Below are 21,467 nucleotides of genomic sequence, written 5' to 3' on the forward strand. Positions count from 1 at the left end.
CATCCATTAGTGATGCTGATCTTCATTTTAGATTGCAAAGTACTGAAGGTCGTCCTTCCAAGATAATATTTTATTTCTCCCCTCTAGCTGCTACACATTTCCTTGTAAATTAGTTACGATAATTTGGTGTCGGATCGAGGTTACAACTTGTACCTGATAAGTTTTAATATTCTCATTACCTGTTTGCTTGATAATGTATAGATAGATGTTATGAGAGAAGTTATATGCTAATCACTTAAACGGTAATTTACCACTGTTCTCGTGAGCTTTTTCGAGTGTCGAAATCCTTAAAATTTTGTTTTTTTCGCGTCTAGTTGGTTGAGAATTCGAAAGGTAACACGTGTTTTCTACACGAAACGTAAATTGCAGCAAGGCTAAATGAATGAAGCCAAGGCTTTACATTGATTTTAAAGTTCCATAACCAGCTGAAATGTCTGAAATTCGACTGTTCAGAACCGACTATTGTTTATTTGCTTCTATATCATCAGTTCTAAATTCCCTCCAATATGTGTCTTAGATAAATCTTGCAGGTGGTATTTTCTTTATTGCTAGCTTATTTTATGTCTTGTCTCCTCCAGCAAACCATAGGATTTATGAAGGAGGTCCAGGAGGCCATAGTCGCCCATTGGCTATAATCCTCTGTATCATTAGTTCTATTCCCCTCCAATATGTGTCTCACAAAAATCTTGCAGGTAGCATTTTCTTTATAGCTTTCCTGATGTCCTGACTCCTCCAACAACAAACCATAGGATTTATGAAGGAGTTCAAGAAAGCTATAGTCTCACTCCAGCTGTAGTAATCATACGAGTCAATGTGGCCAGTCGCAATTTGGTGATAGGTGGTAACAACCAATACTGGCAAATTAAAGAAGAAATATATCCCCACAATGTAAGCAACGCTAACTGCAAGCCTGACTTGGATTCGAAAGTTTTGATTTCCAGCTGATAGCCTTTGATGCCGCTCGATATCTCGACAGTGGCGGCGCACGATCCGATGGATTCCAAACTGAGAAATCCCTGCGATGAAAAGAGACATGAACCAGAAAAACAAGCTCGTGCCTCGCGCGATTTTGATGATGCGAGCCCACTGAAGAGAAGTCAAGGCCACGTTTAGAAACCAGATAAATACTACGAAAATTAACACTCGACGCACAGTTACCAGACATTTATAGCGAAGGTGAAGCCTTAAAGCGAGATATCTCTCAAAGCTTATTGTGCTCAAGGACATGAAAGAGACTCCATAGCAGATGTAAAAACCATTTGCATAAAGGAGTCTTACTGCACAGTTTACATAACCGTATTGGTTTTCTCTCAGTCGATAGGCAAGGTACGCTGGTTGCAGGATTACACCGACTAAAAAGTCTGATAAAGCCAAACAGGCGATCAACATACAGGAGGGTGTACAACGAAGAGTCGGACTCCGCAAGATTGCTACAAAAACCAAAAAGTTAGCAATTACAGCGAACGGTGCAAAGATGGCGTTGATGATACCAGTGATTAAATTGCTTAGGTAGCGGTGAGACGCCATTTGAAAAGAAGGGTCTGGTAAATGAGAACAAAGGTGAAAAATCTGATCATCATCGACAGGGAAGACATCACTAGCCATTTCTGAATACCCCATCTATACCATCTATATCTTACCATCTATAATCCATTTTAAACCTCTCCGTCCTTGGCTATCATTTTGGCTATCAAGTTGGTTTATAATTTCTCCCCCTTGTTTTCCTTTCTCATCAAACAATTATTTGGAAGCCGTAATTATGCTGGTAGTAGTTTTAAACGTCGAAAAGAAACTGATCAAAATTTTGCCTTGAAACTCTCTCGCGTACAGGCAGGATTGAAGTCTTCTTCAAGTCGTAAGCCTCTCGTACGTTAATGGTCGGATCAGCTCCCATCCTAATGTCAATTAATTTATCCTAATTTTCACCCCTTGGCATATGATTGATTCAATAACTGACGGCAGTCCGGCTACAAATGACAATTTTAATTTCACTTTGAAAAAAAATATATGAAATGCTGCATTAAGAATTTAAAAATGTTCTCGTAGCAAAATGAAATTTTTTTGAAAACTAAATAACCAGTCTACCAAAGATTAAAAAAAAAAAAATTTTAACCCCTACAAAAAAAGCAAAGAACGCATTTTTATTTTCATCTCGAGATGTCATTTGCTCACTATAGAGCCTGTCACTAGAATGAAATTCAATCACGACAAGTTCTTTCCTAAATAACAGACAGACAGGATTGAATTACACCTCTCGTGTCAGTTTGTTTAAACAGCTGATTCAGCCAAGACTCTTCTCATTATTCTTTTGGTTCTCGTTTATCCACCATTTAGCAGGCAGCCAATCGAGTACATTTGCTCTGAACTGTGTTCAGATGGATTTTTTTTCTCTGACGATGGCTTTTATTTTTTCTCTTGATTAAATTTTGGGGAAAAAGTGGAGAATTGCTCATATTAAGCCCTTTACATCCCAACATCAGTATACATTATTCTTCATACTATTCGATATATATTTCCAAAGATGCGTCTAAGGAGAATTTGTTTAACAATCAGAAGCTCCTTAACTTGGTGATCATTTACTTTACTCTCCTGACCTTTGTTTTTGATTTAGGGTTGATACTTTTGGGAGAAATTAGTTGCTAACCACACCAAAGGGGGTAGAAGGGTTGATAAAGGCGTAGCTAAGGGGAGGGGGAGTGGGGTGATCCTCGTGTATTGGTCCTGAAGAACGGAAATTTAATTAAAAAAACAAAACAAAAACAAAACAAAAAAACAAACAACAAAAGAACAAAAACGACCAACAATCTTGCATTCTTCCCTCACTGAAAATATTTAGACGTCGTAAATGTGCTGAAGGGAAACATATCACAAATTAAACCAAATGAAATTGGAGAGACAAAAAGCTGAATACTTTTTACCCTAAAACTGATTTTTTTTCTTCGCATATAGTGTCCTTACTAAAAATCATTTCTCTGTGTCCATCTATAACGCTTAAATGACTAATATTTCAACCAAATCTTTTCGTTCCGAAGGCCTGCAGACATGAAGGGTTTCACTCGCTCCTCAGTCACAAAGACATAAGAAATAATCTGGGATGAGCGGTACATTTATTTGATATTAGGGATGGAAACAGATTATGATTATCAAGGCACACATAACAAGCCAGAAATTTGAGAAGTTCTGCAAAATAAATAAATAAATAAATAAATAAAAAGTCGATTGTCAAAGTAAGGTGGATATATACCAAGTCGTAGTTTTCACAGTCTATTTTTCCAGGTTGATTAAGCCTTTAACTCCCAAGATCTTATTAGTAATTCTCCTTACTGTCTGCCGTACAATTCCTATGATGCCAATTTGGAGAATTTGGTACTGGATCAACTAATAATCCCCTAATTGATATTTTACTTCATTCTCATCACTTTTATGCTTGCTATGGTATTGATATTGTAAGGAGAAATTCTCTCTTGGTCACTCACGGGAGCTAAAGGGTTAAGCAAGTCTAAATTGCGTGTCAGAAATTCATGTTTTCATTGAGTTTGGTGATTTTGTTGTGTATTGGTATAAACAAGGCATGCTGCCTTCTAAATCAATTAATCAATCCATTAAGGTCCTGTCATATTCATTTCCTTTTTGCAGCTGTTTTGTTTGTATTTTTTTGCTTGCCCGTTTAAACTGTTTTCTTATCGGTTTCAAAACACCTAATTAAAATGCGTCTTCAATAGAGAGCCCTTCTCCGACGCGTACACCGGTAACAACCTTGGCAAGTTTCCAATTCAATGGAGGTAAACGCTTGTCTTTTCAGTGATACCTTGGTGCGACTTTTTTTGAAGTATTTTAAAATGAAGCTATCGAGAAATAAATGAAATCTTTACTTCGTGTGTCTAATATTTCATCAAGGGGTAAGCCCTTTAAGAAACTATGGTGCTGCGTCGTTGTGAGAGTATAACAAGATAATTTTGGTTTTATCAACTGAGTTGATGATGTAAGTTGGCCACCTTAAAAAGAGTTTCGAGCTGACGTGTCGAGCGTTAGCCCTTCGTCAGAGCGAATGGGATAATAAGCCTGTGTTTTGTTGAAAGCTTTTTTTCAACTAAACCAGCAGGAACGTTGAGTTCTCAGTTAGTAACATGCAAAATTTCAGATATATCAATTTTAATACACCTGTTATTCTTATTTTTTACGCAAAACCATCTCATTGCGAGCGGCACATACAAATCCAATGCCCCTCCCACTCCCCCCGTCTCCAAATTTACCACACTGCAGGTGCTGTGGCTCGTACGTAATCAAATCATAGTTTTCCAAATACTTCATAGTTTTTTAGGGCCCAATAGCCCCTCCCAGCCTCTCCTCCTTCCTACCCTACCTTCCCCCCCCCCCCCCCCCCCATCTCCATATTTACCACACGCCCCGAATATTACTGCAGGTGCTCTGGCACGTGTGCCTGAAATATTACATAAGCAAATCGAAGTAAATATTTTGCAATAGGGAAGTGTTATGAAAATATGACGGTAAGTATTGCGTACGTATTACATAAGTGTTATGTAAGTATGACGCAAGTATTGCGTACGTTTAACGCAAGTATGACGTAAGTGTTGAAAATCTCTTTCGTTGACAAATTTCAGATAACATTTTTCTCCTCCTCTTTTCCTTTGTATTCTTTTTGTATGCACGTTAGGCCCGCGTGATTTCACAAATTAGCCAATCATGTACCTCGAAGAACTAACTTTGGCTTTTTATAGTAATTATATCGTAAGTAGCCATGTAATTCAATCAACAGGGTTCAATTCTCTTAAAATATTGCGAAACTTCATGAATTTTCTTATTAAGAAAAAAAATTTTTTTGTCATTTCACTCTACATACCATTAGAGAACGAAAGGCAACTCTTAGCCTTTTTACTGGCATCAGTTATGAAAAAAAGCCAGCAGATCAATCGGGTCAACAATCGTGGAAGCGCTCGTGATTGGTTGAACGCATCCCGAACTGATCGGCTTTCTCGCCAGTGTACGGTAAGAAAATCTTCGCAGTTTCTAGATGGCCCTTTGGATGACAAGTGCTCTCTTGAAAAGGGAATGGAAATCGTGAAGAGCCAAGTAAAATATGATGGTTCTCATTCAGAATTTCCCTGGCTAGATAGATTTATTCCATTAGGACCTTGGCAGGCGCATGGAAATCGGTGTTTTGGCTCTTCAAGTCATCAAGATATCACCAAGTTGCGAAAATCTTCTCCACACTAAGATTTGGATGTTGTCTTTTACGAGCCAGGATCGCAGGGTGAAATATCTTTCCTTGATCAATTTTGTGGAAAAAAATGGTATTGACCAAGGTCCAAAGTACATCCCTTCAGGGTTTGAGTTTCAGAACTGCGAAAGGAAGCGCTCTTCAGCATTATGTAAGCCCCCCCAGAAATGCGTCGATGGAATGTTTCGCGGACGAAGTCGGAAGAAACCATGGACAATCAAGCTCATATCCACATCAGTCTCCTACAACTACCCACTTAACCACAGCAACCTCGGTCGGTAACAAAGACTTGAACTCGTCAACGGAGCGCAATCGCTTTAGCTGCTTGAAAAGAGATCTGAGGAAAACGCGTGTTGCTATCACTGAAAATGGTCTTGATGATATTCTTCCTTTTGAAAACCACTCAAGATATCGCACTAGGCAGCCGCAAGGAAACTCGTTGGCACCACGTCGCTCAAGGCATTTATCGGCCTATCGTGAAATATCAAACAGCAAAGACTTGCCAACTCACCGTGAAAACATTTGCAGTCGATACACTATTGGAATACCGGCGAAATCATTTGACTCGAAGCAAACAGGAAAAAAAAATTTAGATGGACAAATGCAGATGAAGTTCGCTTCACCGAGAAGAGGCCCATTACAGATTGTGAACATTGCTTCGAGTAATCAAGAGGGATGTTTTCTTCCCTCTGTTGAAACCGTAACAGAAAACTCATTGAGACCCAGGGACGAGGAAGGGAGGCTGGCCATGTATAAATCCTCCTTTTCCTCCCAAAAATGGTGTCGTTATCGAGTTACAGAAGAAAATCTTGAGAGGGAAGGGTTCGAATTTCTTCCACACTCCCCCTTGAGTCAACCATCAAAAAAATGTGGGTTTGGTTGTCTGTCAACTGATAACACGTGCGAAAAGATGGTTTCATCCTCCACTAAGAGTGCACTGGATGAGGACGATCGTCTTTCACCCACTTCGATTAAAAACAAGAAAAAGCCGTCTCCACTTGGCAATCTTTTAGCTCAAGCACATGGAAAAAGACATGCAGTCTGTAACTAGGAAAATCTTGACAGTGGAAATACAACGATCCATGTCGAAAAAACCGAATCCGAAATGTCTCCGTGGAAAGTGAAGGCAGAAATCACTGATCCAGTAAAGGAAAGAAAAAATAAGAAGAGAAGGCGTAAGTTTGCAGAACAGCAGTGTCTACCTAAAGGTAAATATAGATATTTTTTTTCCTTTTCCACGAAAAATTTTAAATTATGATGTCAAATAATATCACACCTGTAAGGTCTGCTTATGCCAATTTCATGATAACCATTCTTTGGCTTCATTTCATTTGAGCGCATTAAGATTAAGTAATTTCGGGAACTCATTACTTGATGGGCCCTTTAGTAATGTAAAACAAAAGACCAATCAAAAAAGGTCAACATTGCTGGGAGTCAATAAGAACTCAGAGGAAAAAGTAAAAAACTGACTGAAACTGAAGCTAGGGAAACGAGAGTAACCAACAGACGCTGTTTTTTTTTTTTTGCTTTGAATCCGATCAGTTCACAAGGTGGCGTTAGCTTCCTGTACCAATCAACCAGATCCTTTATGATACCCCAAGATATACCCGGTATAATAAAAAACATGAAAACATTACGTGTTACTTATTGGCTGAGAACAAGAGCATTTTTACGTCATACGACTGCAAAGTAGTAACACGAGTGCAAAGTCGTAACACAAATGTAAAGTTGGAACACGAGCGCAAATTACAAATAGCGTACTAGAACTGTCAAAAATTTCGTCTGATTTTCTTCGGTGTCTTTTTCATATAATTTATTAATAAGTAATTGCTAACTGCCCAGAAAACGCTTATCATATAGTGATTTTTGGGGAGCTAACTTAAGAAAAAGCAAGTTCTCATAGGCGGGTGTCTACTTAGTATAGGTAATAACATGATTTCGTGTGCAATTTGCCGTAAATAAGCACTTGTAAATTGTTGAAAGACTAAAAATTGCATTAACCCTACAGGCTCGTGCAGTTTTGTTGTCTTGAAATAATTTACTCGTGCTTTTAACACCAAATTGCACCCGAAATCATGTTATTAATTATGCTAAGTAAGCACCCGCCCATGAGAACCTGCCTTTTTCATAAAAAAGTTAGCTCCCTAAAACTCCCTATGAATGTTTTCTGGGTAGGTTATCTAAGTTTTGAAATAATTTCTATTTTGGCATCAAAAACTTTTGTTTATCTAAGGTCGATTTATCTTGCATTAAGTGTTTTATTTCGATAATAGCTACAGCAGAAGACGATGCTCACCTGGAGGAATTTCTTCACGGCCGAAACTCTGGTAGAAGAATTGCTATTTGTTCAGAAATCGAGAAGAACAAAAACAAGTTCAAGGTGAATGGTGCCCGGATGTCACTGCATGATATGCGACAAGAACTGAACAATTATGAAATCAATGAGAATGAAACAGTTACGTCAGAGGTGATTGAAGAAGAGCTATTCAACGAAAATGGTAAGTGCAACAGAGCTCTTCAAACAGTTGAGTGCTAAGTGAAGAAGACATTAAACATTTTTCAAAAGTGGGGGACATTCAGAGTATTGAGTTTTTCCTCAGTGTCGACGCGAACCACGGTTATTTTTGACTTTTCGGTCGGATGTTTTACCAACCAAGCCAGCGAGAACTCGTTGACGCGTTAATGACGCCATAAACGAGATCATATATGAAAAGCTTCGTACATATTGGTAGAATGAAAAATCTACAATAAGAATTAATAAATTAAGAATTTCCCTTTGCGGATCTCTTGCGTTCTGGTTGCCGCTTGCTCTACTTAAGCAAGCTTAAATATTTGCGATGAGAAGAGAATTTCTCTTCGGAGCCGTCTGTTTTCCAACTTGCTGTCGGTAACCGGATCCAAGTTACGAGTCACAGATATCTGAATGATAGCAATGCTTAAATTTCTCGTTTACTTCGGACGAAATAGGGTTAGATAGACCAGGAGAAAGGTTGTTTAACCCGCTGCTATTGCGCGCCAAACTAGATTGGAGGACCAAAGTTTCTTTTTCCGCTGAAAATTTATCTAGAGGAAATGTCTTGCATAACATAACCGTTTGTTTTGCCAAAATTTGGAGGCCTCAAAGGCAGGACATCGGCTCCTTTGATGATTGGAGAAATTTTGGCGATCCTTAAAAATTGGGTATTCTTTTAAACTGGAGGTCGTTAATTGTTGACAGATTTTCCGCTTAAAGCAGAAATACGGAGTAGTCAACGTTTTTCAATGCCAACGTTTTTGATGGAGAGTAATGTATTGAAGTTTTGTCTCGTGCACTTCTAAATATCCCCAGTAGAAAAATAAAAAAATTTAAACAGGAGAACTCAAACTTTTTTCTAATTTTCTCTCAGATTTAGGATCTTGTTCGTATAATGGTCAGCGCAAAAAACAAATACCGAGAGGGTGGTCGACAGCAGCACTACACAAATTCATAATGAAACACTCTGGCTAGGTAGGCCGTCGGGAGACAGACACTTTAAGAATCAGCGACATCATTACTCGACGGATAAATTATCTACAAGTTTTGTAATATTAGTTTCGTCTCACTGTTCCTGTTTGTATATACTATGTTCACATCACTCGGAGCTGGCCTTATATGTATAACAACTCAAGGCTCGTTATATAGGAAGTGGAATCATTCATTTATCATAACAATAAGCCACAAAAATCACATATTTGATTTGATTAATTTTGAAATAACTCTTTTTAACCATTCTATAATGACTTTTCAAAAGCGATATGCCATCTCAAGGTTTTATGTACATCGCCCTGATGAGGGAATAACGACGAAACATGCGGGCGTGAGTTCTTGTTTGTGGACAGGAAAGGTGCACGTGTCGTTTGATGATAATTGTAGCCACAGTATTACATCATACGATTCCAAGAGTCGCTTACAGGAAACTTAAAACGAAAATATTGCTTAGTTGTTTTAAAATATTCATCCACCGCGCGTGATTTGCCACGTGAACTATATTTTCTTTCATAATCTTATATGTTATAAAAAAGAAAACTAACGTCAGTACACGCATAAGCAAGTGTTTTCTTCAAAAGCAACACTCAATTTTGATTGAGAACCAAATTTGCTTTCTAAAACAGCAGATATGGAGAAAATCAAAAACAACCCGCTTGAGAAGTGCGAAGGCGATGCTGATGGTTATACGCGTAGGTCAGCTTCATCTTCGAGTGAAAACGACTTTTTTCCCCATTCAGCGCTCTTATTCTCCACCAAAAAGAAGGGAATTCTAAGGAATTTTCCTAAAGTTGGGGCCTACATGACATGTGATGGTGGCTCTCGTAGCAAGCAGCCTCATCGAAACTTGGTGGTACTATGTCGTTCCAGGTATTCATCGTATCTTCAAATATCAAGCAACAGAGACGTCTTGCCGGCTCACCGCGAAAATCATTGTAGCCGATACACTTCATTTGGTCCCCAATGTGCTTTGAAAATATCGGAAAGTTCTCATGACTCGAGGAAAACGGAAACGACGATTTATTTGAGGCGAAATATGGAAAAGAAGGTCGCTTCAATGGTACACGTCCGAAGATCTACAGTACAGATCGTGAGCATCGTATCAAATACCCATCAAGGATGCCTATTGCCTCAGGTTGAAAACGTTGCAGATAACTCGTGCAAACCAAGAGATGAAGAAAGAATGCTGTCTATGCAAATCGCTTCCCATTACGATCAAAACTGCCATCTTTTTGCTGTACGAGACGAGATACATAAGTGGACACAATATAAAGATCTTACACAGACAAACCTCAAACGACCGGCAAAGAATCGTGAATTTGCCACAGAAAAGAAGGTTCTGTCCTCCGCCCACGCAAGGTTAGTCAAAAACTCTCCTTTTCCACCAGCGTCGGTTGAAGAGCAGGAGAAAAGAACCCCGCAGAGCATTCCTTTCCCTCGAACACGTGGAAGAAAAATTTTAGTTTGTATGACAGAGGAAAAAAGGACGGAAACGATCTACGTGAAAATCAATGGATCCAGAAAGTCTCCGAGTATGGTTAAGTTAAACTCCGAAGGTCTCAAGAAGGAAGAGAGGAATGAAGAGAAAACACTTGAGTATGCAAAACCACAGTGTCCACAACAAGGTAAGAAACGCAATAATTGAATTTTTCTGTGATAAAAACAAAAACTTCTGTCACTGTTGTAGTATGTAGTTTTACTCTGTCTCACGTCTTCATCACGAAACGTTCAACCAACGTCTTTCAATTTGAGCGCAACATTTCGATCAACTATTCCTTTACCAAAATCAAAGTAAATCTCAAAAGCCAAAGGGATCAAAGGGAAATATTACGAAGAGACAAGGAGCATTTCCTTTAAGCGGGAGGAAACCCAATTGTTTTGAACTACCAATCACAGAGCGAGTTGACCGCACTTTCCATCAGTATGCCGGCGTAATAACTTACGTGGAATGTTGGGAGAACACGAGAAAAATTCGTCAATCCCGAGCCGGAGCCGAGTGATTTACAAGCTTTCCAAGTGAGGATGAAAACAGCGAAAATTAAATAGCTGAGTCAGGGATGATTAAAAACAAGTTTTGAATCAAAAATGATAAATACATCAAAGCTTCGCAGAGGAATAGGTAAACTCACAGATAGTAAAAGCCGCACACGAAAACGCTTAGAAGATAACACTCTATGCAAAGAACGATTCTGATGGTTAATTTTCATAAATTAATCTTTTTTTCTTGCGCCCTCAAACAAAACACTTGAGGTGGAAAAAATATAGCCTTTGGTTGTCGGCAGACATTTTTTCGGTTTATGAGGACTCTTTCCTGTTTACGCACATTCCAGGGTGTACAACTGACTGTTAAATTTTCTTTTATCAATTTTAGATGTAGCCCTTCATTGGCCTGACGGTCAGCAAAAGAAACAGAAACGGCGAGGACGGTCTGTAGCCTTTATACGTAAATTCATCTCGAAACATTCTAAGTAGGACAGAGGAGAGAAATGTTCTACATCATAACCTACGCTTTGAAAAATATTTAGTAAATAAACGCCCGAAGGAGACAGGTATAGATGTTGTCTGCGGCCGGGAGATTGTGCGAAAAATAAATATTTGGCCGTAAAGTAAAGCTTCGAGGAAAAATGTGAAATTTTGAGGACAATCTCTCGGCCAAGGGCTTAGTCAGAGGGGAGTTAATTTAATCTATAACCCTCTCGTTAACTTTTATACCGCGCGTTGACGGCATATTTTGTTAACTTTTTTTGCTTTCCGGGGCAGAATTTGAGGTCATTATCACTGGTCTCTACAAAACGAGTTTGTTTTTCTTTCATGTAAAGTAATAAAGATGATAAGTTGAAACTCTCGAGCTGGCCCTTTTTCCATTTGGCTTTCTTTTTCTTCTTTTCGGAAATAATCGTCAGATAAACATAGTCGAAGATGGAGTTATAGCGTGTTAACCGTCTTGTGATTTTGCACCAGAAAAGCCTACAAAATCGCTCGAAAATTAATGAGTGGGTCATATTCGACGTCATCCAACTCTACTGTTCTCTAGCAATCAAATAGCGAATTGCAAGTTGTAAATATTTCAGAGCGCAAAATATGATATTGAGCCTTCATTGTGTGCTAGTTGTTTTAGTATTTTCAAGTTAGTTGGGGTAGACTGTTTGATCAGTTGCTTTCCTCAAGTTATTGGCAAAAGTGTCAATTATGATTTTGTGTCTACCCTCTCTAGCTGCATACGTCCGCGTACTGGTTCTACTGACTTAAAAAAATGCATTGGGCAGTTATGCATTGAATTGTGCCTTTGAAATATTTATAAATTTATTTATTTGAATTAAATATTTAATTAAAACTTGTTTTATGTCTCTTAAATTTTGACGATTGCTCGGTTAAAATGGCACATAATACTCGTTATGAATCAGTTCTTCTTTCCGTGATATCACCCTTTACATCCTGACATCAGCATGCATATTCTCCCTGCTACGCTCTCTACAGATCTAATTCAAATGTTAGGAGAACTGGTCATTCAGCAGCCTATAAATTCCTTTATTATCGTGACCTTCATGTCTGAATCAGCAGTGATAATGTGAGGAGAAATAAGATGGTACCCTCCTTAGGGGTTGAAAGGGTTAATTTCGTCCATAACAAGATTCTTGAACATGAATGGCTATTAACAGCCCTTATTTGTGACTTAAATGGCTATTTTCAGTCCAAATTGTCCGATTTCCCTTTCACCTGTCCGATGACAAGCAGCCAATGAAAGTTAAGCAGTTCAGCAGCCAGCCCATCAATTACCTAGACAATGTTAGCTGATCAAAATAAAGAAAACTTCTTAAGTGAGGAAGTCGCGAGGTCCACATGGAAAAGAAACGTGTTTCATTGAGGGGCGTATGTGTTCTTACATCAATTTTTTTATTCCTGAGTTTCTCGCATTTTGTTATTGACAAAATTAACTGCATTGGTAATAAGACTTCGTTTGGTATAACTCAAGGGGAATCGTGCTAGTAATTTATATTCAGCCTCGTGCCATGCGCTCGGCTAGTTTGAAATCAGTTACCTTATTACTCCTTGAATTTACTATACTCAGTCCTATTACAATTATTGATACAATGCCTAGAGGACAGGGAATGAAGCAAAACGCTAGTATATTGATTTAGCTCTGCATTGCTCTAAGTTTTTACCAGCAAAAACACAAAATTACTGCGCTGACCTTTGGACTTAAAGTGTTCGTAATGAGGGTATTACTTAAACCTTGCTTCAAGGCGTTGTAAAAAAAAGTCTCGAGACAAGAGCTAGAAGTAATTTGAATGCTACAATAAATTTTAAGAGATCCAAAGCCTCCTGATGCTAGTTTCTTTGTTAAGCCATTTTATCATATCACGGGCAGCGCCCTTGAGCATGCACTTGGAAGCGAATCCCTTGTTCTGATTGGCTACCAAAGTGGGAAAGGTGGGCCTATTTGCCCGTTCGGGATTGCCCACTTTGATCCCGCGCAAGAAATAAAGTTGCTCGGGGCAGACTAATAAGGTTCCTAATTTTTGGAAAATGACGGCGATGGAGTCGCAAAAGTCGGCAGAAGACAGTGCAGTTAAATCAGAGAAATATAAACGACTCTTGTGGGTTTCTTGTGTTACAAACACAATGGCTTTCTTTCCAGGCTCTCGAAATAAACAAGTTATTTTTGATTCTTAATAAACCGAAATTGTTTTTCTTAATAGTAAATACTTTATTGACCAAACTTGGTCGGTCAAGAAGGCTGGATAATGGCCTTGTTCTTTTTCCCGTTTTTAAGGACCTCGACTTCGTCTCGATCCATTGCAACGGGAAAAAAGGAATTCGGCCACTATCCAGCCATCTTGACCTCACGTTCGGTCAATAAGGCATATATATATATATATATATATCATAACGAGACATTCTCTTTTTATTGACTATAAGTCACTTCTAAGCACGATCACGAATCCCATGTTACGTCGTACTCAGATCTCCCTCTTTCAGGTAGATTAAAAAAAAAAAGTGAACCTGTGCGATTTCTAAGGCCCAGTCCCTCCCGCCTCCATCACCTTTTCCAATCGCACACGTATTATTCAACGTTACATAACATTATGAAGGCAAATACGGGGGAGAGTCGTTCAGGATGAACTTAAGCCTTAATAGAGATCGTTCATTTTAAGCCTTGTTTCCATGTTATCGATTGCCCCAGTCGCTCTAGTTTTCGAAACAATTTGCGCAGTTAATTTTCTCGGGCCGAAATTTTTGTGTGTTCTAAGGAACAACCACACCTTTTTTCGGGCGCTCTTCGTGACGGTTTCTGAACCCGTTAAATCTTCGGGTATTTTGAGAAACGCGTGCACAATAAAATATTTTTCTTATTCTGTCATGTAGGAGGAGATTATATTGCACTGACCGTTCAAAACGAAAGGCTCCGTAACTGAGTTGGATAACTGACAAGGGCTTTACGAAACCAGCTTAGTAAAAAAACATCTCGCTGTTATGCAATATCATTTTCCAGCTGCCTTGTTTTTTTCTTCAAGTTCCTCAACAAGCGCCTATTTTCTCAGCTTTTACCAGTTACAAACCTTATGTCGATCAGTTTTCTTAACAGACAGTTTCGTGCAGAAATCGAATAGCCTTGGAGAAATCTTTTATCTCTTTGTTTCCTAAGCTCAATGGATGCTAGATTGGGCAGCAAATGGAGTTGAACAAACAGACATCCGGCATTTTCGTGGTTAAATTGTCCCGAAAAAGTCTATTGAAAACTTTGATCTCCGGATGTGCATTTCGTTTGATGATGTCCCGTCGAAAAACGAAAAAACCGCACACATAATCGTCTTCTTATGTAATTTGTGTTAGAGGAATTCTTTCAAACGCTTTTCATACGAATATGAGAAAGGACACAGTTGATGGCCTAACTTCTAGTTAACCCTTTTACACACTTACATCAGTATGCATATTCTCCATACCAGTTTCTATACATTTACAAAGGTGTTAACGAGAAGAATTTATTTAACAATCCAGAGCTTATTTAGTTGGTGATCATTTCCTTTATTCTCATGACCTAAGTGTATTATTCAGGGATGATATTGTAGGGAGAAGGTAGATGCTAGTCACTCTTAGAGGTCAAATAGTTAATTAACCAAAGTTTATGTTTTATTGATTTTTCGCGTCATTCTCGATCGATAGCTTAGGAAAGCGATGTGCTTTTATTCACTAACATGCGCAAGAACAACTGGGCACTAGCGGAAAGTTATTTGCATGAGAACAAAGTCAGGAAGTATTACGCATAGGTAAAGCCAATATTGGTAAGTAGCCGTTGGTAGTCCAGGGAATGCAACCATTGCCAAAGAAATGGAAGGAAAATTACAAACAGTGATACGGACAAATAATGGCTGATGACTAACGACTCTGTGTATGACGAACTTCATGATGCTTTCTTTCATTTTCAAATTTATGTCCAGGTTCTTGCTTATTAGAGGATTTAAATATTTACCTTTCAAACTGTTCAGCTTGTAAATTGTTTTTCCGTAGTAACATTTGAATAAACGCAACGCGAAACTGTCTCAGTCTTACACAGTAAATGATAGGGTTGATGAGCGAATTGAGAATTGCAATGCAGGTTACAAAGTTTAAGCTGATATTAGCTAAATTTACACTGGTTATGGTAGAGATCAACAAAAGTAAACGAACAATAAAAATTGGCAAATAACTCAAAACGAGAAAAAAAATGACGCTAGTTGTGAGCTTCAAGGCTTTCTTTTCTTTCCTAAATTTCTCTCTGGCCTCCGCTGAGATTTGATTAGTGGCAATATGCCTCTCATGCCGACGGGCCTCTTTGTAAACCACAACCTGGCAGAAAATGATTAGTGCCGCAAACACGCCCAATAAAGCATTATTGATAGTCAAGTAGAATCTCACACTAGTGATCGTCAATGGAATTGTCGCCATCACTGCTATAAGCCACGCTAGAACAGACGCTTTAAGTATACGAGCTTTATTAAGCATGCGCGGGTACTTAAATGGATGATTTATGGCGAGGTAGCGTTCGAAGCTCAACAGGAACAAATGTAATACAGACGAACCAGCCAGGAGTCTGAAGATGTTTCTTGATGAGTGAAGCAGTCTACAGTATTCGTCTGACGTGTCACCAAGAAGACCCAATATTCTGATGGCGATGTACAGAGGCTGAGCGACCACTCCTACAGAGGCATCAGTAACCGCTAAACAGGCGAGTACGATGTTGGAGTTTGTCTTCAAATGCGACTTAGTTTTCACGACAGCGATCACCAGAATATTCAACAAAATTGTGAAAGGACATGTAGCTATGGCTAACACGATCAGGAAAGAGACAGTTACGTATGTTATTGTGTTTGTGTGGTCAATATTTCCTTGCAGAATATTCGACAAACCACATTCAGTTCCCATGAGTGCAGACTCGGTAGCTGAAGGAATACTTAAATTCATGATGGTTTTCGCCGTACATTTAACGTTTTCACTCAGTACAGTTGTAAATGACAACTGACCAACACCACATTTTGACCTTTAAATGGATGTTGTTCCTACACTAATGAAAAATAAATCAATATGTCTGGCTTCTCTCTACTCTAATTAACACATTTGTTGTATTATTTTTCATGTTTACGAGCTGAATCAGAATAGCTACAAAGATTTCTTTGATTTCTTTGTTCGGTTGAGGTCTATAGGTAAAAACGTTTTTGACAAACACGTAATGGGAAGCACTCCACGGACATCAGGTATGTTCCCACGCCTATTTACTTGGTCGGGGAAAGGTTCGAAACACTTTTAACTTGGAAAATATACCCTAACCCTAACCATACCACTTGATATGGTCTTATCCACGAGCAAGAAAAAAAACGTTCGTGAAAAACACTAATTGAAAAATATATACAAACATATATCCTTAGGTGGGAGATCGTATAAAAAAATGATTATGACAAAAGAGCATATGGCTCTTTTTGGAATAATACACACAGTTCATGCCTCATTCTCCTCGCTGATATTTCTCATGTTATGCAACAGTTTGATCCGCGACACGTGCAACAAACAAATCCCGAGTTAAACTGTGTTACAGTCGAGATTTAAAGAGAAATCTTTATCCTTGACTGTCATCAACTTCTTGCAATTTTAGCTGTAAGAGTGCAAGTGGTCTTTAATGAAATACATGTAATATTAAATCCCTAACGTCTGTCAGAATATTATTTCCTCGCATTACTTTTCTGCTTTAATCCTTTCTCCCCTAAGAGTGACCAGCAACTAAAATCTCCTTACAGTATCACACCTGAATCAAAAGTTAAGGTCATGAGAATTGTGGGAATGATCCACAATTACAGATGCCCGCGACTGTCAAGCAAATTCTCCTTGTCAGCGCCTTAAGAAATGTATAGAGAACAGTATGGAGAATATGCATATTGATATTAGGGTGTAAAGGGTTAAAATGTTTAGATTTCAGTGGGAGAAATTTCTTTCTGTGGTAGTTTGCGAGTGGAAGGATTGACAAAATCATAAAAATGATCAGGAATAAACTTTTTTTTTTATATTTAGCGGAACAAAAATTGAAAAATGTAGCATAAAACGATATGGCTTATTATCGATGAATACTTAAAAAAATATACACTACCCAACCCTAGTATTGGCAAATAGTGTTATAAAAGTACTATAAAGTCGTATAAATCGAATTGGCCAGCGGGACAAGAATAAGGCATTAGAATATAGATTTCGGTTTTTAATATTTGTAATCAATCGAAATTTCTAAATAACATCTGAGACTCCAAGAGGTTTAAAATAATTTTTCTGTGGAAATTCTGTTCGACTGTCGGGCATATAGCCAGAGGATAGTTTTAAATGCTACTCGATATCTTGTTTGGGTTTTTCTTCTTTTTCGATATTTGGGTTTTCCTACGGCGTCCTCGCAATTGGGTGTAAATACAATGTTTCCTGAAACTATCACTTCGCGCTGGTTGAGCAAAGTTAGATTGTGTTGTAAAACGTACAGTCAGAAAAAAGTAAGTGTCATAAAGAGCCAATGAGATCTCACAGTAAAGAAAAATAATTTTCTATTGCGTGAAGCGCCAAGGAAAAAAAAGGAATGACGTTTGGCGCAATTGCTTAAGTTTTGTGTTCGACTGGTTGAAAGAATGGCGCGAGATTTCTAAGCCAATTACAGGGCATAGTGAAAAACGAGTAAGAAAGAGAAACGGAAAGAAAAAAAAAAAAATAACAGACACTGAATGTGGATAACAAACCTCTCATCATAATTTACGTTGATATCGTTCGCTCCGCTTTTTACACAAGTCTATTTGTCCTCACAAACACTATAACTTATACAGGCTCCTGTGAACAATTATTGAAAACTTCCCCAAAACCCTCTAGAAATTAAATCCGCAATTATCGTTCGTTTCAGACACAATCTCGATGTAATATTCCAGCTCTGTGGTTGTGGCAAACTTGGGCTTTTTGTACCCGTTCGAACGCGAGTTCTGCTGTTGATTAGGCCGAAATGCGTCACACAAAATACGATATTGTTGCCATGGTGGAATCACAGCGGTTACATTTCTCTTTTGTCGGTTTTGAGAACTCGCCAACTCGGAACATTTCAGATGCGGAAATCTGGATTGAAACGGAGCAAGAAGGTGAGGGCTGTGCTTCGAATCTTTGTGAGCAGTTCTTTGCACAGACGATGGATTTTTTCCACTATTTGTATCAAGTTCCTCTTGACTTTCGAAAACCAGAGTACGAACGGAAGATCTTCTAGAAATGTCAAGCTCCGGCGTTGTCATGGGGGGATGTGGTGAAATATCGCTAACTGCACTGTCAGAGCTGTGCATGAGGTGAACACCTGGCGATTCAACAATGCTGATATCTACCTCAAGCTTAACAGAAGGCACTTCACCGCTCCCTCTACGGCTCTCACATTCACGAAGCGCCAATCTCTCTACTCCATTGCCAAAAGCCAGTTTGGAATAATCTGCTGAACCTCCTTTGGAATCGTTCGCTTTTAATTTTGCTTCGGAACAGTTCAACACGCTACTCAAGTTAGACTGCTTAGTTTTAGAGATGTTAACATCACGTCTTGGTGAGAGTGCAGAATCCTTTTTGGACTCCATAGCTACCGCCGTTGATGTAGGTTTACGAGGCGTTTTCAAATTTCTTGCATTTGAACCAAGGCCGTTCCGTCGCCTTAGAGGCCAACATTCGGTTTTCACCGAAGCTTGACCATAAACTCCTTGAACTTCTTTCTCCTCCCCAACTTTATCTCCGTTTTTCGCAGAGAGGTACAAAACTTTACACCCCGAGTTCAATCTTTCCATATCGTTTCGATAGTGGTGAAAATTCTGAAGATGCTCATAACATTTGGGTACGAGACTCTGAACAAGTTCATGGCGTTTCTTAGCATCCAAAGCGTAACTATTTCTGCTGTTAACTCGAAAACTGATGGGTGTTAGTGAATTGCGTCTGGTAACCAAATCGTCCTCGCCAATTGTTGGCTCTGAACGAAAGGAAATTGTCCGAAAGGCATCTTTCACTTTTCCCACCAGCGCTCGCTGTCTGTGATTGTCGACCTCCGCAAAATCACGTTTATGCGTTGTCACAGGGCCCCGACTTACTCCAAAGGGACACTCATTTTTCACGTAACATTTTCGTACGTTATTTTTTGACTTCTGTTCCCGGGAAGAACGTGTCGCCATCATAACATCTTCCAAATATTAATGTACCCACTATAACATAGTTTACTGTAGCAACGAAAGAATTGTGTAAATTAGGTGATTGAAGCCTGGAACGATTTCATTAAGTAAACAGAGGATAATTAGATCCTTTTATGAAGTTTGTTTGACGAGGGAAAATCGCAGATTAGAGGGATCAGTGTCTGGCTTTATTAAGACTTAGCACTTGACGTACACGCGATCATTAAGGAAGTAAGAAATCACTGGATAAGATTAAAGGGGATAAGTTTCTAAAGAAACTGTGGCCTGCGTTGTAGGGGGTATAAAAAGACGAGTTGGTTTTATCAACTGCGTTAATGAAATGCAAATTGGCCACTGTAAAGAGTTTCTAAAGCTCAAACTCTAAGTGTTTGTCTTCTCAAAGCGAAGGACGAAAGGGTAACGCTCGAAACATCAGCTGTAGAATTTGGTTACGATGGCCAATTTACATTATCAACTCGGTAGATAAAAATTGATCCGTTCCGGTTTGACACATCATCAATCTCCGGATGTAATCGACTTAGACCACGGATATTTTAGTAGCATTACACAATGTCAGAATGTTGTCACTCACTTTTGCACAAACCAAAAATATAGTTGACATTTTGCGGTTCCTGATGACGTAAGCGCCGTCACGCTAGCACGAGTCCAAGTCGATTGCATTCGCAGACTAACGTGTTGAAATCACAGTCGGTTCGTCAACTACGAGACAAGTCGATCCCGTCCGAAGAAGGACGATATGGTGAATTCACCGTCGGTAGATTAAATCCGAAGAAAGACAATGTGCTTAAGTAACCGTCGGTTCGTCAATCTTAAGGTTAAGTCGACAACATCCGGAGATTGACGATGTGTTGAAATCACCGTCGGTTCGCTAACGATCACCTCATAGCGGACTCATTCGTAAAATCGTGAACAAAAAAGGTCTTCACTGACACCTTCCTCTTGAGGTACAATACATAGTTCAAGTGAAAAGAAAAGGAGCTGAGCAAGCGTCGAGTTTCCTTTTTTTTTTTTTCGGATAAATCAATCATTCAGTATCACGACCGAGTCAAATATTGAGGTCACGTGAATAAAGGATTTGGTTATCAACTCAAGTATCATCGGAAAGTATACAAAACAGTGAAAAGATGCACCCTCAGACTGAGTTAAAATGTAAGTGGTTATGGACCGATTAATTCAAAGTTAAAACATCCTCCCGGGTATTTGACCGTTGTCCCCTGCCCGAGGAGTGGGGAATTTGAATGTGGAGAGTCTATCCTCCGGAATGCGATTGTTGTATATTTAAATATGGAGGTGTCTAAGGTAATAATAAAAAGTTCAGTTTCGCGAGCGAATAGCATGGCGTAGCTTTTAAAGCTTGTCAGTATGTGAAAAGTCACGGTCGCTTTTTCTTGCGTTTCACATAAAAAATAGAGTGGGGCATTTGAACACAGTTGTTGCCCGGAGGCGGGCATTTGAAAAAACCAGTATGCCCGGGAGTTACCCGCGGTGTGGGGCTAGAGTTATTGAAGCTTCGAATTGATCGACGCATTACATTTAAATTCCCTTGAGCGGTAGTCAGCGATTGTACTAATGGAGTCAGTCGGTGTTCACTTTCAAATTAGTTGGGCTGTGTAAGATAGTCGATTTGTTTTCTTTGTTTTTTCTTTTGGGGGGGGGGGGGGAATTTGGAATTGTTTCTTTGGAATAGCTTTTGCAAGGGTTTCAATAATAAGCGGCTGCCGATGGTGTAATAGGCGGCTGTGCTTACTAAAAAGGCAGTATTAACCCTTTAAAACATAAGAGTGACTTGCATCTGATTTCTCCCTACAATATCAGTCCTGAATCACACATTAATGCCAAGAGATTAGAGGAAATGGTCACCAGGGAAGGAACCTTTTCATTACCAAACAAATTATCTTTATCAGCACCTTAGGTAATGTGTAAAGAATAGTGTGGAAAATATGCATACTGGTGTCAGGGTGATAAGGGTTATACGGCGAGACCCGAACAAGAAAGCCTGCTCGCAGGCTCAACAGACGAC

The 21,467-nt window shown here is 39.0% G+C and overlaps 4 protein-coding genes across 5 annotated transcripts; 1 reads left to right on the plus strand and 3 right to left on the minus strand.

Annotated features, from left to right (window-relative positions):
* Positions 1-219: 219 nt before the first annotated feature.
* LOC113677232 (melanocyte-stimulating hormone receptor-like) lies at positions 220-3,216 on the minus strand. The gene has a single exon (XM_089186249.1). It carries the CDS (start codon positions 1,618-1,620, stop codon positions 676-678), a length of 945 nt encoding a protein of 314 aa, XP_089042375.1. The 5' UTR covers positions 1,621-3,216; the 3' UTR covers positions 220-675.
* Positions 3,217-6,318: 3,102 nt separating this feature from the next.
* On the plus strand, positions 6,319-12,072 carry LOC149037241 (uncharacterized). Of its 2 annotated transcripts, XR_016181112.1 has the most exons (4): positions 6,319-6,447; positions 7,513-7,737; positions 8,626-10,369; positions 11,116-12,072. XR_016181112.1 is itself a non-coding variant. In XM_089187457.1 (2 exons), the coding sequence occupies exons 1-2, from the start codon at positions 9,376-9,378 to the stop codon at positions 11,214-11,216; spliced, it is 1,095 nt and encodes a 364-aa protein (XP_089043583.1). In that variant the 5' UTR covers positions 8,723-9,375; the 3' UTR covers positions 11,217-12,072. The 2 variants fall into 2 exon arrangements, 1 of the variants encoding a protein (XP_089043583.1); XM_089187457.1 differs by lacking the exons at positions 6,319-6,447; positions 7,513-7,737 and having other exon boundaries at positions 8,723-10,369.
* A 3,000-nt stretch (positions 12,073-15,072) lies between these two features.
* Positions 15,073-16,336, minus strand: LOC149037242 (histamine H2 receptor-like). The gene has a single exon (XM_089187494.1). The coding sequence runs from the start codon at positions 16,185-16,187 to the stop codon at positions 15,213-15,215; it is 975 nt and encodes a 324-aa protein (XP_089043620.1). The 5' UTR covers positions 16,188-16,336; the 3' UTR covers positions 15,073-15,212.
* Positions 16,337-17,972: 1,636 nt separating this feature from the next.
* Positions 17,973-19,698, minus strand: LOC113676988 (uncharacterized). The gene has a single exon (XM_027193740.2). It carries the CDS (start codon positions 19,430-19,432, stop codon positions 18,110-18,112), a length of 1,323 nt encoding a protein of 440 aa, XP_027049541.2. The 5' UTR covers positions 19,433-19,698; the 3' UTR covers positions 17,973-18,109.
* Between the last annotated feature and the right edge of the window lie 1,769 nt (positions 19,699-21,467).

This window comes from Pocillopora damicornis, chromosome 11 (genome assembly GCF_964200805.1).
Source record: "Pocillopora damicornis chromosome 11, jaPocDami1.2, whole genome shotgun sequence".
Taxonomy (NCBI): domain Eukaryota; kingdom Metazoa; phylum Cnidaria; class Anthozoa; order Scleractinia; family Pocilloporidae; genus Pocillopora; species Pocillopora damicornis.

What these genes read in the sequence shown, in the direction of transcription:
- LOC113677232 (XM_089186249.1), bottom strand. Translation starts at nt 1,620, where the DNA reads ATGGGGTATTCAGAAATGGCTAGTGATGTCTTCCCTGTCGATGATGAT.
- LOC149037241 (XM_089187457.1), top strand. Translation starts at nt 9,376, where the DNA reads ATGGAGAAAATCAAAAACAACCCGCTTGAGAAGTGCGAAGGCGATGCT. An exon ending in ACCACAGTGTCCACAACAAG is followed by an intron (nt 10,370 to 11,115) that starts GTAAGAAACGCA and finishes TATCAATTTTAG; the next exon opens with ATGTAGCCCTTCATTGGCCT.
- LOC149037242 (XM_089187494.1), bottom strand. Translation starts at nt 16,187, where the DNA reads ATGAATTTAAGTATTCCTTCAGCTACCGAGTCTGCACTCATGGGAACT.
- LOC113676988 (XM_027193740.2), bottom strand. Translation starts at nt 19,432, where the DNA reads ATGATGGCGACACGTTCTTCCCGGGAACAGAAGTCAAAAAATAACGTA.